General features: G+C 52.5%; 5 protein-coding genes across 5 annotated transcripts; 2 read left to right on the top strand and 3 right to left on the bottom strand.

Annotated features, from left to right (window-relative positions):
* Positions 1-10: 10 nt before the first annotated feature.
* Z520_11194 (uncharacterized protein) lies at positions 11-2,947 on the top strand (the record flags this gene model as incomplete). Its single annotated transcript, XM_016781683.1, has 1 exon — positions 11-2,947. One exon carries the CDS (start codon positions 11-13, stop codon positions 2,945-2,947), a length of 2,937 nt encoding a protein of 978 aa, XP_016627260.1.
* Positions 2,948-3,307: 360 nt separating this feature from the next.
* Z520_11193 (uncharacterized protein) lies at positions 3,308-4,662 on the top strand (the record flags this gene model as incomplete). The annotated part of the gene is made up of 3 exons (XM_016781682.1): positions 3,308-3,507; positions 3,714-4,347; positions 4,453-4,662. 3 exons carry the CDS (start codon positions 3,308-3,310, stop codon positions 4,660-4,662), a joined length of 1,044 nt encoding a protein of 347 aa, XP_016627259.1.
* Positions 4,663-5,182: 520 nt separating this feature from the next.
* Z520_11192 (uncharacterized protein) lies at positions 5,183-6,832 on the bottom strand (the record flags this gene model as incomplete). The annotated part of the gene is made up of 1 exon (XM_016781681.1): positions 5,183-6,832. One exon carries the CDS (start codon positions 6,830-6,832, stop codon positions 5,183-5,185), a length of 1,650 nt encoding a protein of 549 aa, XP_016627258.1.
* Positions 6,833-7,773: 941 nt separating this feature from the next.
* On the bottom strand, positions 7,774-8,659 carry Z520_11191 (uncharacterized protein; the record flags this gene model as incomplete). The annotated part of the gene is made up of 3 exons (XM_016781680.1): positions 7,774-8,199; positions 8,311-8,493; positions 8,555-8,659. 3 exons carry the CDS (start codon positions 8,657-8,659, stop codon positions 7,774-7,776), a joined length of 714 nt encoding a protein of 237 aa, XP_016627257.1.
* A 2,865-nt stretch (positions 8,660-11,524) lies between these two features.
* Z520_11190 (uncharacterized protein) lies at positions 11,525-11,877 on the bottom strand (the record flags this gene model as incomplete). The annotated part of the gene is made up of 2 exons (XM_016781679.1): positions 11,525-11,602; positions 11,698-11,877. 2 exons carry the CDS (start codon positions 11,875-11,877, stop codon positions 11,525-11,527), a joined length of 258 nt encoding a protein of 85 aa, XP_016627256.1.
* Between the last annotated feature and the right edge of the window lie 285 nt (positions 11,878-12,162).

The following is a 12,162-nucleotide window of genomic DNA, read 5'->3' as shown; positions in this document are numbered from 1 at the left end:
CTTCTCCAACATGTCTGAACAGCGGTCCAGCGAACCTCGCATCAGGTCTCATAAGAGAAGTACTGCACACCGCAGACGTCGCGATGATGACGACTTTGACGAGCGATGGGGCGATGAGGAGATTGTGGAAGACGAAGGACAAGGCACAGAAGACGATTTCGTGGAATCCTCGTCCAAACGGGTAAAACTTTCTGATGGCTCGGCGTCGCACCGATCGAGGAATCATACACCTCCGGAAACGGATGAAGAGCGAGCGCAGAGGGAAAGAGAAAAGGATGCGAGAGAACGAGATGAGTTTGCGCAGCGGTTGGCAAAACGGGATGAAGAACGGGCAAAGAAAATCGTCGAGGACAGGTCCGCCGCCAAGGACAGTGCGACTGCTCAGCGACGAGCATTGGCCGATGATGCAGCGGCAAGAGATGCCGCGATGCCGGATCTGAGACTACGCTCCAGACAGGACTACCTGAAGAAGAGAGAGGCGGAAAGACTGGCTCTCTTGCGCAAGCAAGTCGCCGAGGAGCAAGCGGAACTCAGGGACAATCCGGACCTGTCTCGGCGAGAAAAGGAGGAATTTGCGCGCAACAAGGAGATTCTGCGCCTTGCCGAAGAGAGGCTGGCGATCGATGATCACCTCGACGGTTATGCTCTCCCCGAGGACTACATCACAGAAAAAGGCAAGATTGACAAACGTAAAAAGGAGCAGGCTCTGTACCAGCGGTATGTCGATCGAGATGAAGCCGGAAGAGAACGATACGTTACCGAGCACGAGGAGTGGGAGAAAGAGCAGACCAGGAGAGCCGAAGCCCAAGTCAAAAGAGCCGAATATGTCGACGAGGGCGAGTACACTTATGTATTCGACGAGAGCCAGCAAATGAAGTTCATATTATCCGACACCTTGGAAGGAGACAAAGGCATGAGCCGGGAACAGAGGGAGATGCAGCAGAGGCTAAGCGCGGCTGAAGCGAAGGCCAAAAGCATCGAAGAAACGAGGAAGAGCCTGCCCATCTATCAATTCCGGGATCAGATCATTCAGGCCGTTAAGGATCATCAAGTTCTGATCATTGTGGGTGAAACAGGAAGCGGGAAGACAACACAGCTCCCGCAGTACCTCCATGAGGCCGGCTTCACGAAAGGCGGCATGAAGATTGGGTGCACACAGCCCCGGAGAGTGGCTGCTATGTCAGTCGCCGCAAGAGTAGCAGAGGAAATGGGCAAGCGGCTGGGAAACGAAGTCGGCTACGCCATTCGGTTCGAGGACAACACCAGTGAGAAAACCGTGCTGAAGTATATGACGGACGGTATGCTGCTGAGAGAACTCCTGACGGACCCTGAACTGTCCCAGTATTCGGCACTTATGATTGACGAGGCGCATGAACGGACAGTGAGTACCGACATCGCATGTGGGCTGCTAAAAGACATTGCACGAGCGAGACCCGATCTGAAACTTCTGATATCCTCCGCCACAATGGACGCGAGGAAGTTTCAGAAATACTTCGATGACGCACCAATTTTCAATATTCCAGGCAGGAGATATGCAGTGGACATACACTATACGGCGCAACCGGAAGCCAACTATCTGGCTGCTGCTATCACCACGGTCTTCCAAATCCACATCACGCAGGGAGCAGGAGATATCCTTGTTTTCCTAACCGGGCAAGAGGAGATCGAAGCGATGGAGGCCAGTCTACAAGAGACAGCTCGCAAACTAGGGAGCAAAATCAAGGAGATGATCATCTGCCCCATTTATGCCAACTTGCCAACAGATTTGCAAGCCAAGATTTTTGAGCCAACACCCGCAGGAGCAAGGAAGGTGGTTCTAGCCACCAATATCGCGGAAACATCACTGACCATTGATGGTATCGTCTACGTCATTGATCCAGGCTTTGTCAAAGAGAATCAGTACAATCCTCGGACGGGCATGGAGTCGTTGGTCGTTGTCCCCTGTAGTCGGGCTTCAGCTGGCCAACGCGCTGGTCGTGCTGGTCGAGTTGGTCCGGGCAAATGCTTTCGGCTTTATACCGCTCAAGCCTATAAGAATGAACTCGAAGAAAACACAACTCCCGAGATACAGAGAACAAACCTCTCTGGGGTTATTCTCCTGTTGAAGAGTCTTGGAATCAACGATCTTCTCGACTTCGACTTCATGGATCCTCCTTCCACTGACACCATTGTCCGTGCGGTAGAGCAGCTGTACGCGCTGGGCGCCTTGAACAATGCCGGGGAGCTGACCAAGGTCGGTCGCCAAATGGCAGAGTTCCCCACCGACCCCATGCTCGCGCGCGCAATCCTTGCGGCAGACAAATACGGATGCGTAGAAGAGGTCCTCTCCATTATCGCAATGCTTGGAGAAGCATCAGCACTCTTCTTCCGACCCAAAGACAAGAAAATCCACGCCGACAGTGCCAGGGCCAGATTCACCAACAAGGACGGTGGCGATCACCTTTCACTGCTGAACATCTTCAATGAATGGGTTGATTCGGACTACAGTTTTGTGTGGGCCAAGGAAAACTTTCTACAACAGCGAAGCTTGACTCGAGCGCGTGACGTCCGCGACCAACTCGCAAGGCTATGCGACCGGGTCGAGGTGGATGCCAGTAAGACTTGTGGCGCCGCATCAAACATTGAACCGATCCAGAAGGCCATTACTGCAGGGTTCTTTCCTCATTCAGCCCGACTTCAGCGAGACGGCCAGAGTTACCGCACTGTCAAGAACGGGCAAGTCGTTTACATCCATCCCTCAGGCGTGCTCATGGAGAGTCGACCGAAGTGGGTCATCTACCACGAACTGGTGCTGACGAGCAAGGAGTACATGCGCAGTTGCATGCCCTTGAAACCGGAGTGGTTGATTGAAGTCGCGCCACATTATTACAAGAAGCAGGATTTGGAGAGCCTGGGCGTGGAGAGGAAAGTACCCAGGGGCGAAGGCAAGGCACAAAGTAAGATATGATGGAGGAGGAGGTTATGTAAATGAGACACGACGTGGGGAGATGTATCTGCCATTAGATGAGAAGTATTTTCTTCCCAGGGCCAAGTATCTCCTGTTGTCGTCCCCAGGTTCTTGTCTCTCCCTGTCGCGTCGCTGGACGAGGCTTCAGCGTGACGCTGGCGGTCGATGACAGCCTAGTCCCTGCCAAGCCCCACACGTGCCGTGCCGCAAACCTTCCCCGTGTCACTATCAGAAGAAATTTTTTTTATTTCTGCCCCAATATTTTGTTTCGCTCGCCCGCCTGAGTTCGGGAATAATCACCATGTAAGTACCTAGGTAGTCTATCTTGGATCTCGAAGGGACATCTTTTTTATCAAAAACATGTCGCAAGGCGCAGGATCAGTGTCCCATCCAAGCTGCAAAGTCATCCTCGCCGGCACCATTGCCAAGGGACTCTTGGCCGAAGTCCAAGCCGGTCTGAAGGAACTCGATCGCAAGCCGCACTTGCTGGGGATCCTGGCGAACAATGATCCAGCCGCGAAAGTCTATGCAGATTGGACGGAGAAGACGTGTCGTGAGAAGTAAGTCTTTCTTGTTTCTTTTCGTCTTCGTCGAAGCAGCACACCATTCTCGTGCACCATTGGGGGGCAAGGATGGATGTGTCCAGGGAGGAAAAGAGTGAGGAACAAAAAAACGGACACGCGAAGCTAATACTGGACGATCCCACCTCTGTTCTTGAATCTCCGAATGCGGTCCTGACGTGATTATTCCAAATTTGACAAAACAGTGGCTTCTCGTACACGCTGCAACAAGCGGCCAAAGATTCGGTCGAGGAGGTCGTGCTGGCGGCCAACGCCAACCCGGCCTACGACGGCATCATCATCTACTACCCGATCTTCCACAACCGGGGCCAAGACCAGTACATACAGAACATTGTGTCGCTGTCCAAGGACGTCGAGGGGCTCAGCCACCAGTACATCTTCAACATGTACCAGAACATCCGGTTCCTGGACGAGGCGCAGATGGTGAAGAGCATCCTGCCGTGCACGCCGCTGGCGGTGATCAAGATCCTCGAGCACCTGCACATCTACAACACGATCCTGCCCTACGGCAACAGACTGTTCGGCCGCACCATCTGCGTCGTCAACCGCAGCGAGGTCGTCGGCCGGCCGCTCGCCGCCCTGCTCGCCAACGACGGCGCCTGCGTCTACTCGGTCGACGTCACGGGCGTGCAGCAGTTCACCCGCGGCGAAGGCATCCGCAAGCGGAAACACGAGGTGGTGGAAAAGGAAGGCTGGACCATCGAGAATTGCGCTCCCCTGTGCGACGTCGTCATCACGGGTGTGCCGGGCGAGGCTTACAAATTCCCCTGCCACCTGTTGAAGGAGGGAGCCGTGTGCATCAATTTCTCCAGTGAGAAGGTAAGCTTTTTTTCCGGTTGTCCTCCTCCTCCAACAACTCCACTTGTGGGATTTGCTCGAATTATCATCAAACTCACCAGTTTTGTGACCTTGTCTTTGTTTTAGAACTTCCCTCCCGAGGTCAAAGAAAAGGCGTCCATCTACGTCCCCGCCATCGGCAAGGTCACCATCGTCGTGCTCCTGCGCAACCTGCTGCGCATCGTACAGAACCGCCAGGCACAGACGAAGCAGGAGCAACAACAATCATCCCAGCTCCTTCAGGCCTCCTTCGCGCACGGAAGCGCTTCGGGAGCCGAGGTCAAGACTCAACAATAAATAATGCAAACCATAATACTGGGGCAGATGGTGCAAAACTAGACACGACGCTGATCGGTGTCGCGAACGTAGCTCTGCATATCACGGCGTACTAGTTAGAGCTCGATCCCAATTTTCGGGGGTGGGATTTCAGGCAGATCACAGAGTCTGCCATTGTGTACCAATGCACGCGCACGCGCCGCACCATAGAAATGTTGCTATATCTCGAAATGGGTTCGCGGAAGCAGCGCATATACTTGATAGAACCGTTGACAGGACATGTGAGAATGCATGAGAAAGTCGCTGCCAAGTTTATTCTAACATATCATGAGTTATGTGATATGGCTAGGACGAGAGACGGCACGCCTTGCGCCGAGTTCTCTTGTTCCCGAACCAAGATAGCAAAGACATATTTCCCAATTGGTCCCAGGGAAATTCCCGGCCTTCCCGCAACATCTCAACAATCATAAAGCATCGTCATTCGTAAACCGTCGTTGTGCAACTCGCTTTCGTCTAGTACAGGAAAACACGATTATGGTGATCAAGGCCCTTCTGCCTGCGAGAAACAACTTGTGATCCAACCATCCTCCGCGCTTGTGTGCATACCGTGCAACTGAAGTATGCGGTCCAGAATGATTTGGCACTGCGGCATGGACTCGATCCCTGCTTTTCTCACCACGTGGGAAAATCGCTCTGCAAACCAGCCCTCGTTCTCGACCGTCAAGGAATCAGGGTCAGACGCCGAATGTTCAGCTGTGGCTCCGGTCCAAAGAACCCACAGTGCGAGTGGCAGTCGCCTGGCGTTATCTTGTGGTCCGGCCATGTCCAAATCAGCCGCATCATAGACCGTCAGTATGTGTCGAAGCTTGCTCAGCATAATAGGATTCCACACAAATAGCCTCCTGTGGTCTGTCATCTTAATATTTTCAATCCCTCCTAATTCACGAAGCCAGTATATCACACAAAGGATGGCGGAAGCGACTTCAAGTTTCTGCAATATGAGGGAGGACGTTGTTACATGAATCCCTTGGCTAAGTATGGCAGGGACGTCGAGGTGGGCGTAGAGGTTCATCAGTCTTCCAGTTGTCAGTATGATTTTCGAGACGGCATAGACCCACGTCTGTGAGATATCCAGAGATGTCTGTCTGCGAATTTTTATCATGACATCAAGCGTTTCTTGAGCGTCGAGGAACAGAGTACGAATGTCACCTTGCAGATAGGAATCCAGGTTTCGATCTGCCTCTGACCTCGATGTCAAAAAGAATGGGGAGACTGCTTTCCACATCGGCAACAGCTGTTTTTCGGCCCATCCATCCTCCCTGAGGTCGACCGACGTTGTTGAGAAGTTCATGGCAGCAAATTGAACTTCGAGGTATATTACATTGATGTATTGGAGGAGGTTCAAGGATGGGTCTGCAAAGATCTCATCCTGGTGGGTCGCGAAGATGTCCTTCAGGACCGTAACATGTTGAGAGAAGGCTTGTCTGTCTCCCAGAGAGGCATCGGCGAAGAGGAGGATTAGGAGGGCACGGTAGAGTCGAGGAATACTAATGTGAGGAGTAGTGGTCATGTAATCTTTGAGCGAAGCCACTCCCTTGTACCGGAATTGGTATGCTGCGTCGAGGTGCTCCGGGTTGGTCGTGACGAGGTGCATGGTGGCGGCGATTCGAGACAAATAGCTGTGGCTCGCAATGCTGTCGTACAGGTAGGCTTTACTCTCGGTGATCCATGTCTCGGTGAAAGGAGCCTGGGTGGGAACATTCTCTTTAGCTGTCATGCGCAGCTCGAGTGCTCGGACAGCAGGAACCACGCATTCCCTCTCAAAGCCGAGAAGTGAGCTGGTTGTGGCTGCAAGCTGCTCAGAGAGCACATTGGAAGGCTCTGAGCTGCTGTTTAGCAGGACGACGTCGAGCAAAGACGGTAAGCTGCGAATGGATCTTGACAAGGTAGGTGCTTGGGCTGTGTCGGGAGGTCTATCCTCGCGGGTGGCGCGGCTGGGGACCGACTTGGAAGATTTCAATTGAGGATCAAAGGCTTCATGAAACCTGGATGATTCCAAGAGCCGGCGAGCATCTTGTCCCTTTTTCCAGCGACGGTAGCCGTGGACGTGGCGCGTCACTCTCTGGCGGTGTGGAAGGGTGCTCAAGCTCGACGCATCGACATTCACAAAAGAAAAATCTCCTTGGAACATCGGGCCCGATGTCAATATGGCAGTTACGGTAAAGGGGAGTGAAATCAGTCGAGCTCGAGCAGAAAAAGGCTCGCTCTTGGGATGGCAAAACAAGTGGGGAGAAGGCAGGGAGGCTGATATGCAGTCAGGATGAGGACTGTTGATGCCCCGGGGCGATTGACCCGGAAAGAGCGGACGCTGTGAGCAGCGATTGAAGCGGCGACACCTTCACCGAAGCTTCACTTCCAGGGAAATGGACTTCGGGCAGCGACAGCGCCTCTTGGGGTCCACGGTAGGTTTATGCACTCGTGGCAATCTCCATCTCGCAGCCTCCCTGGCAACCCCCCTAAACTGGTCACCGTATTTGCCATGGCTGGCTAATGCTATGACCCATTTGCCACTCCTTCATTCTCTCGTGACATGATGGATGGGAATAAGAAGGGCGTGGTGGTGGTCCAATCATGAAAATCTCTTCGAAAGAGAAGCTACCAAGCTGATTTGCATATTTTGTGGAGACAGTTGGTGCCATCAGGGCCAGGGCTTAGTCACTTGTCGCCTAGACATATTTATACCTCAGGGGGGTTGCCAGCCAGGAGATCTTGCGCTTGTGAATCTCTCGGATCTGTTTCTTTCTAGAAGCACGGGGGCACGCCTCCGTCTGTTTCCCTAGCAGACGTAGGGCTGCTCAGGTAGGTTTCATGAGGTGGAAGGAAAGAACTTCGCATGATCCCTGTGGTTCAATTGGAATACATTTGATGCGCCATCAGGATGCCGGACTATGGTCCGTGGACGTTCAGTCACTACTAAATGCGATACTCCGACAAGAGTGAATACCGACAACTACTGCCACTCGATTGCCGCCATGACACCAACCGAATTCCGGAGATTTCCATGCTATATCCCAGACACCCACGCCTGAAATGAGAAGACAGAGAGGATAAGGCTACAGCCTCTTTTCAAGCTCAAGGGACGTTCAGCAGGTCTTCAAACTCTGGGAGATCATGCGACTCCAGAGTGGGCAATCTGTCAACCTCAGCGCGACCCAAGATTTGGCTGTGGCGACCAGCAGCAGAGACAGACAGTGGTGAGAAGGAGAAAGCGTCAAATTGCTGGAACTCCGTGGTCAGAGGCCTCTGGACTCGGAACATCTCGGTGGCCAGGTCTTGTTCAGAGTAAGTCGACATGGCTGCAATTTGTGCGTGGAGATCTGCGATGCGCCTTTTCAACTTGGTCACTATTTCAGCCTGTTGCGAGTATGAGTCGAGGAGCCTCTGATGCTTCTCGCCGAGATTGTCCAAAGTCGACTTCAGACTTTTGAGGTGCTTCTCTTTGCGTTCGCGAAAAGCACGTTGAGACGCGCGGTTTTGCGCTCGGCGCCGCTGCAGGCCCTGTTCTGTCAGACTTGTGCTTCAATCGGTAAGAATACCCTGGAATATTCTCCCAGGCTTCTTCAATATCCCAAGCTTGATGACCTTGGAAAGCAGTGCCAGCTGACTTACCAATTTCGTGCTAGAATCTGCAGGTTGCTCCGAATCTGTGGTTGTGGACGCTGTCGATTGCTCTGTGGGAGAGACTCCAACATCACCAAGATTCAATCGGTCTCTGGCGATAGAGTCATCTGGGTCGGCAGTGAGCATTTCTGAGAAGTCCACATTGGTGAACTGGTGGAACTCGTCCAGGAGCTGAATCTGACTGTCAACACTCCTTTCCCAGCACGTCCCAAGGCGTGCACCGTGGACTTACGTCGAGATCGTCAAATTCCCCCGGATCTACAAGGAACAGTTCTGAGGGTGTGAAGGGAGAAGTATTCGAGAGATCATCAAAGTGTGAGGCATTCATGACGGCCATTGTCCTGGTTATCAGGGAGATCGATTATGGATCTGTTGCTTGATAACTCGAGTTGGGAAGATGTTCTGAAGATCAGGTAATGATCGAGGATCGAAACACGAACTCGGTCAGGTCTTGGTCGAGATCATGTCTTTACATAAGATAGAGACGCGGATCTGGAGAAGGTCTTCGGTTGATATGCGGTTCTTTTGCACAATGGCCTTGTACCAGGGACTCCGTGCACAAACTCATGAGGCCCCCTTTGGAAGGCGCTAGCCAAGGCTAGTCTCCACCAAGCTACAGTAGGTTGGCGTAGGTTGGCGTTGGTTGGCAAATGGTATAGACTCTTTGCCCTACCGAATTCGGTATAGTAGGATTACATTGCATTCATGGCGGCATGCCCAGACGAAATGTGCACTGTGGCTTGCAGAGAGCATTCCTAATGGCTCCCGGTCCTGATACGAGCCATCTCCCAAGTGTGTTGGCGTGCATGGAGCTAAAGGGTCTCTTGTGACTCAAAAGCGTAGTAGTCAGCTCTTCCAGAACTTCCAGCGAACACCCAGTGCAGCCCAATCACAATTCCTACCTGCCCTCCTTGATGATTCCACAAGGGCCCGGGGGCAAATGATATTCAGGTCCCTGAGAGAAGCTACGAGCACATGTGCGGTTCGGGCGCTGCCAAGGTGGTCTCTTACAGGAGGCATTTATTGAGGAGGGCGCAAGGGAGAACCAAGGGTCAAAGTGGTGGACGGGGACTGTCTACTTGCAGTAAAGTTTAAGAAGAGACTTGTCCATGATAGGGAAACACAACGTCATACATATTTCCGGGCTCGTAGGGACCCTGCGCTGCCAGACGTGCGAGAACAATGACTCCAGGACATATTTCCTCTCTAAGGTATCGTGGTGGTCGGTCCATCAGCAATATTGCGACGCTGCAATGTCGTACCTACGCAGTGAGCAAGTATCAACGCCTCAAGAGAAGCCGAAACCCCGATCCAGAGTGAGAGGACGAAGCGGTAGAAGGTCGGTGCTTTACAGCTATCGACCAGACGAGATGTTCAGAGGGTTTGCAGAGCGGGTGACTCGAGAAAATTAGCTCACACAACTATAAGTTGAGAGTCTTGAAAGCAGCCACGATATCAACCGGTCTCGTTCCCGCGCGCATGATGTCGAAGGTTTGCGCCATAACAGGAAGCACGCCAGCCAGGAAGTGACCTTAGTTTTCGAAGCATTGTAAATCTTCTAGAAGCTGTGTTGGCCGCAGATCTAGGCTTCGCCCTGTGTAGCCGTTCGAGACTACCTGGAGCAAGCGTAACTCTATTACGCATCGCAACATGGAGCCACAGTTGCGTAACAGTGTCATAGGCTTCTGGTACCCTTTTACTGAGGACGGCACCAGCGGGTCCTCATAGTCGACTTCCATGTGCTCGTGGAACGCAGACAGCTGACAGGGTCATTTCCAGGGCAGCTATAGTTCAGCCTTGCGGACTTCCCTGTCTGAGTCAACATTGGCACGCAACATCAGTCAGTTCTTGCAAATATAATAAATGTAACCTTTGTCCCGTCAGCAGACCCTTTCCAACTTGCATATTATCCCCTAGTTCGCCCCGGAACGTGCCACCACACATCGTCATCGGCTTTCCTTGAGCTCAACAAACGTGAACAGGTGGTGGAGTTTCTCCCAAGGGTCCCCGATGAATGCTTGGCCGTAGATTGCTAGCAGCACTGGCCGACGGCCAAAAGTACACACAGCCACCACCTCAGATCGCACCGGGAAGCCACAAATTTCCACATTGGGCAAATGGGGACGTTGCTTGGAGACCAGTGACTCAGTAGTGAGTCAGTCAGTTGGGCGGGCGGCAGCAGCAGCATTGAGATGAGCCGTCTGGACCTCTTGCGAAACCCCTAGTGAGCCAAAAGAATATGCTTGATTGGACGGGGGTCGAAGCAAATGGAAGTAAGGTTTCATCAACCCAGAGGGACTCATGGACATTATTTCCATGAACCCTTGATCGAGTGTCGGCTGCAGCAGTGAGAGGAAGTGGTGGGTCGTTGAATGTTGAAAAGGTCGCTGTCGGGGACCACTTTGCTTTTCCCGACGGGAAAGCCGTGTTAAATGTAGCAAAGTTTCAAGACCCCGGAACTCTCTCAAAGGGGCGCTACATTGACCGATGCGTGGATTTGTTTTGAATTTGTTTGGTTGGCACCATTTTCTGTTCTGGGCAATTTTCTGGCATACGGGTTCGTATTAATGTCGCTTCATCCCGCACACGCCGTGATTGGACAGCCTCGTCTCAGTCCCCAATCAACCAGAGTCTTCAGTCTGCCGTGTTGGTGGCAGCAGTGCTAGTAATTGGCATTCGTTTTCATTTGTGTGCAGAAAGTACGCGGGCAATGACGAGTCGATCGAGGGCAAGGGTTGATCTGTGAAGATGGCAATTGGACCCGAACTCGACGGTATGCCAAGTGTGGGCAACGAGAATTCGAACACGGTCAGGCTGTGGCTTGAACGCAGTGAGCGAAAGCAGCTTTCCGTGAGGTGATCACAGGATCCCAGAGCCTAGTTCGGATGCAGTGCGATGTCTATGGTATCTTCTACCTAGATGCAAGATAAGCCGTGTATAAGACGATACCCACACCTCGAGATCCCATGTCTGGACACTCGGCCGACTGAGCTTCGAGGACCATTCTGATCCTGTCTCTCTTCAAGTCGATAAAGCTTTTGCTCCCGTCATCTCGCTCACTTCATTGATGATCAAACATACAACCTTCCGATATATATATAAATGATTGCGAGTCGTGGAATTGCACCTCACAGCAGCAGCACCTCTCATCTCATCGGCGTTGCTGTCTCTGGATCTCCAACTCTATAGCGATAACGGTCCCTCACAGCTTGGCCTTCTCGCCGATCGAGCCGATCTTCAACTTGGGCCCATACTTCTTGAGGACGGATTCGTTGTGATACTAGATGTGCGTCAGCTTCGACTTCTTGTCAATCGTCCTTGAACTCTGAGTTGGCGCGTGACTATCGCAACCAGCCCAGATGCGCGTGCGCTCACCTTCCAGAATTGCTTTGTAGCATCTTTCCCACCAACCCGTTTCAAAATCTTGGCTCCACCAGGGTGCTCGTCCACGAAGTTTGTCACATCATAGACGGACCCATCAATGATGATGTACATGCCATCGCTGGCGGTGGCAGTGTGTTTGGCCACATCGGCAGTGGTGAAGGTTTTAGACATCTTGAAAGTATTATGAGGAATTGTTCCGGCTGGAAGTGTCAAGGTGTTTCTGAGGGAGGTCTGCTGCGGTGGTCGGAAAGTGACGCAGCCTGTTCGCAGTGCTTGCTCCAACCGGTCTTCCGAGCAGAACCTTTAATGAGGAGGATCAAGCCGACTTGTTTGATTGGAACCGACTCTTTCTAGGGATGTTTCTTCAAAATGCACGGGTCGTGTGCCGAGTGCGCTCGCAATGCGGGAGGAGGGACGACGGTGGTATGATCGGGCTACAGCGACAAGAAAGGCAGG

Source organism: Fonsecaea multimorphosa (genome assembly GCF_000836435.1).
Source record: "Fonsecaea multimorphosa CBS 102226 unplaced genomic scaffold supercont1.36, whole genome shotgun sequence".
In the NCBI taxonomy this organism is placed as follows: domain Eukaryota; kingdom Fungi; phylum Ascomycota; class Eurotiomycetes; order Chaetothyriales; family Herpotrichiellaceae; genus Fonsecaea; species Fonsecaea multimorphosa.
The sequence above is the reverse complement of the archived record's forward strand: the minus strand, read 5'-3'. Positions and strand labels throughout refer to the sequence as shown.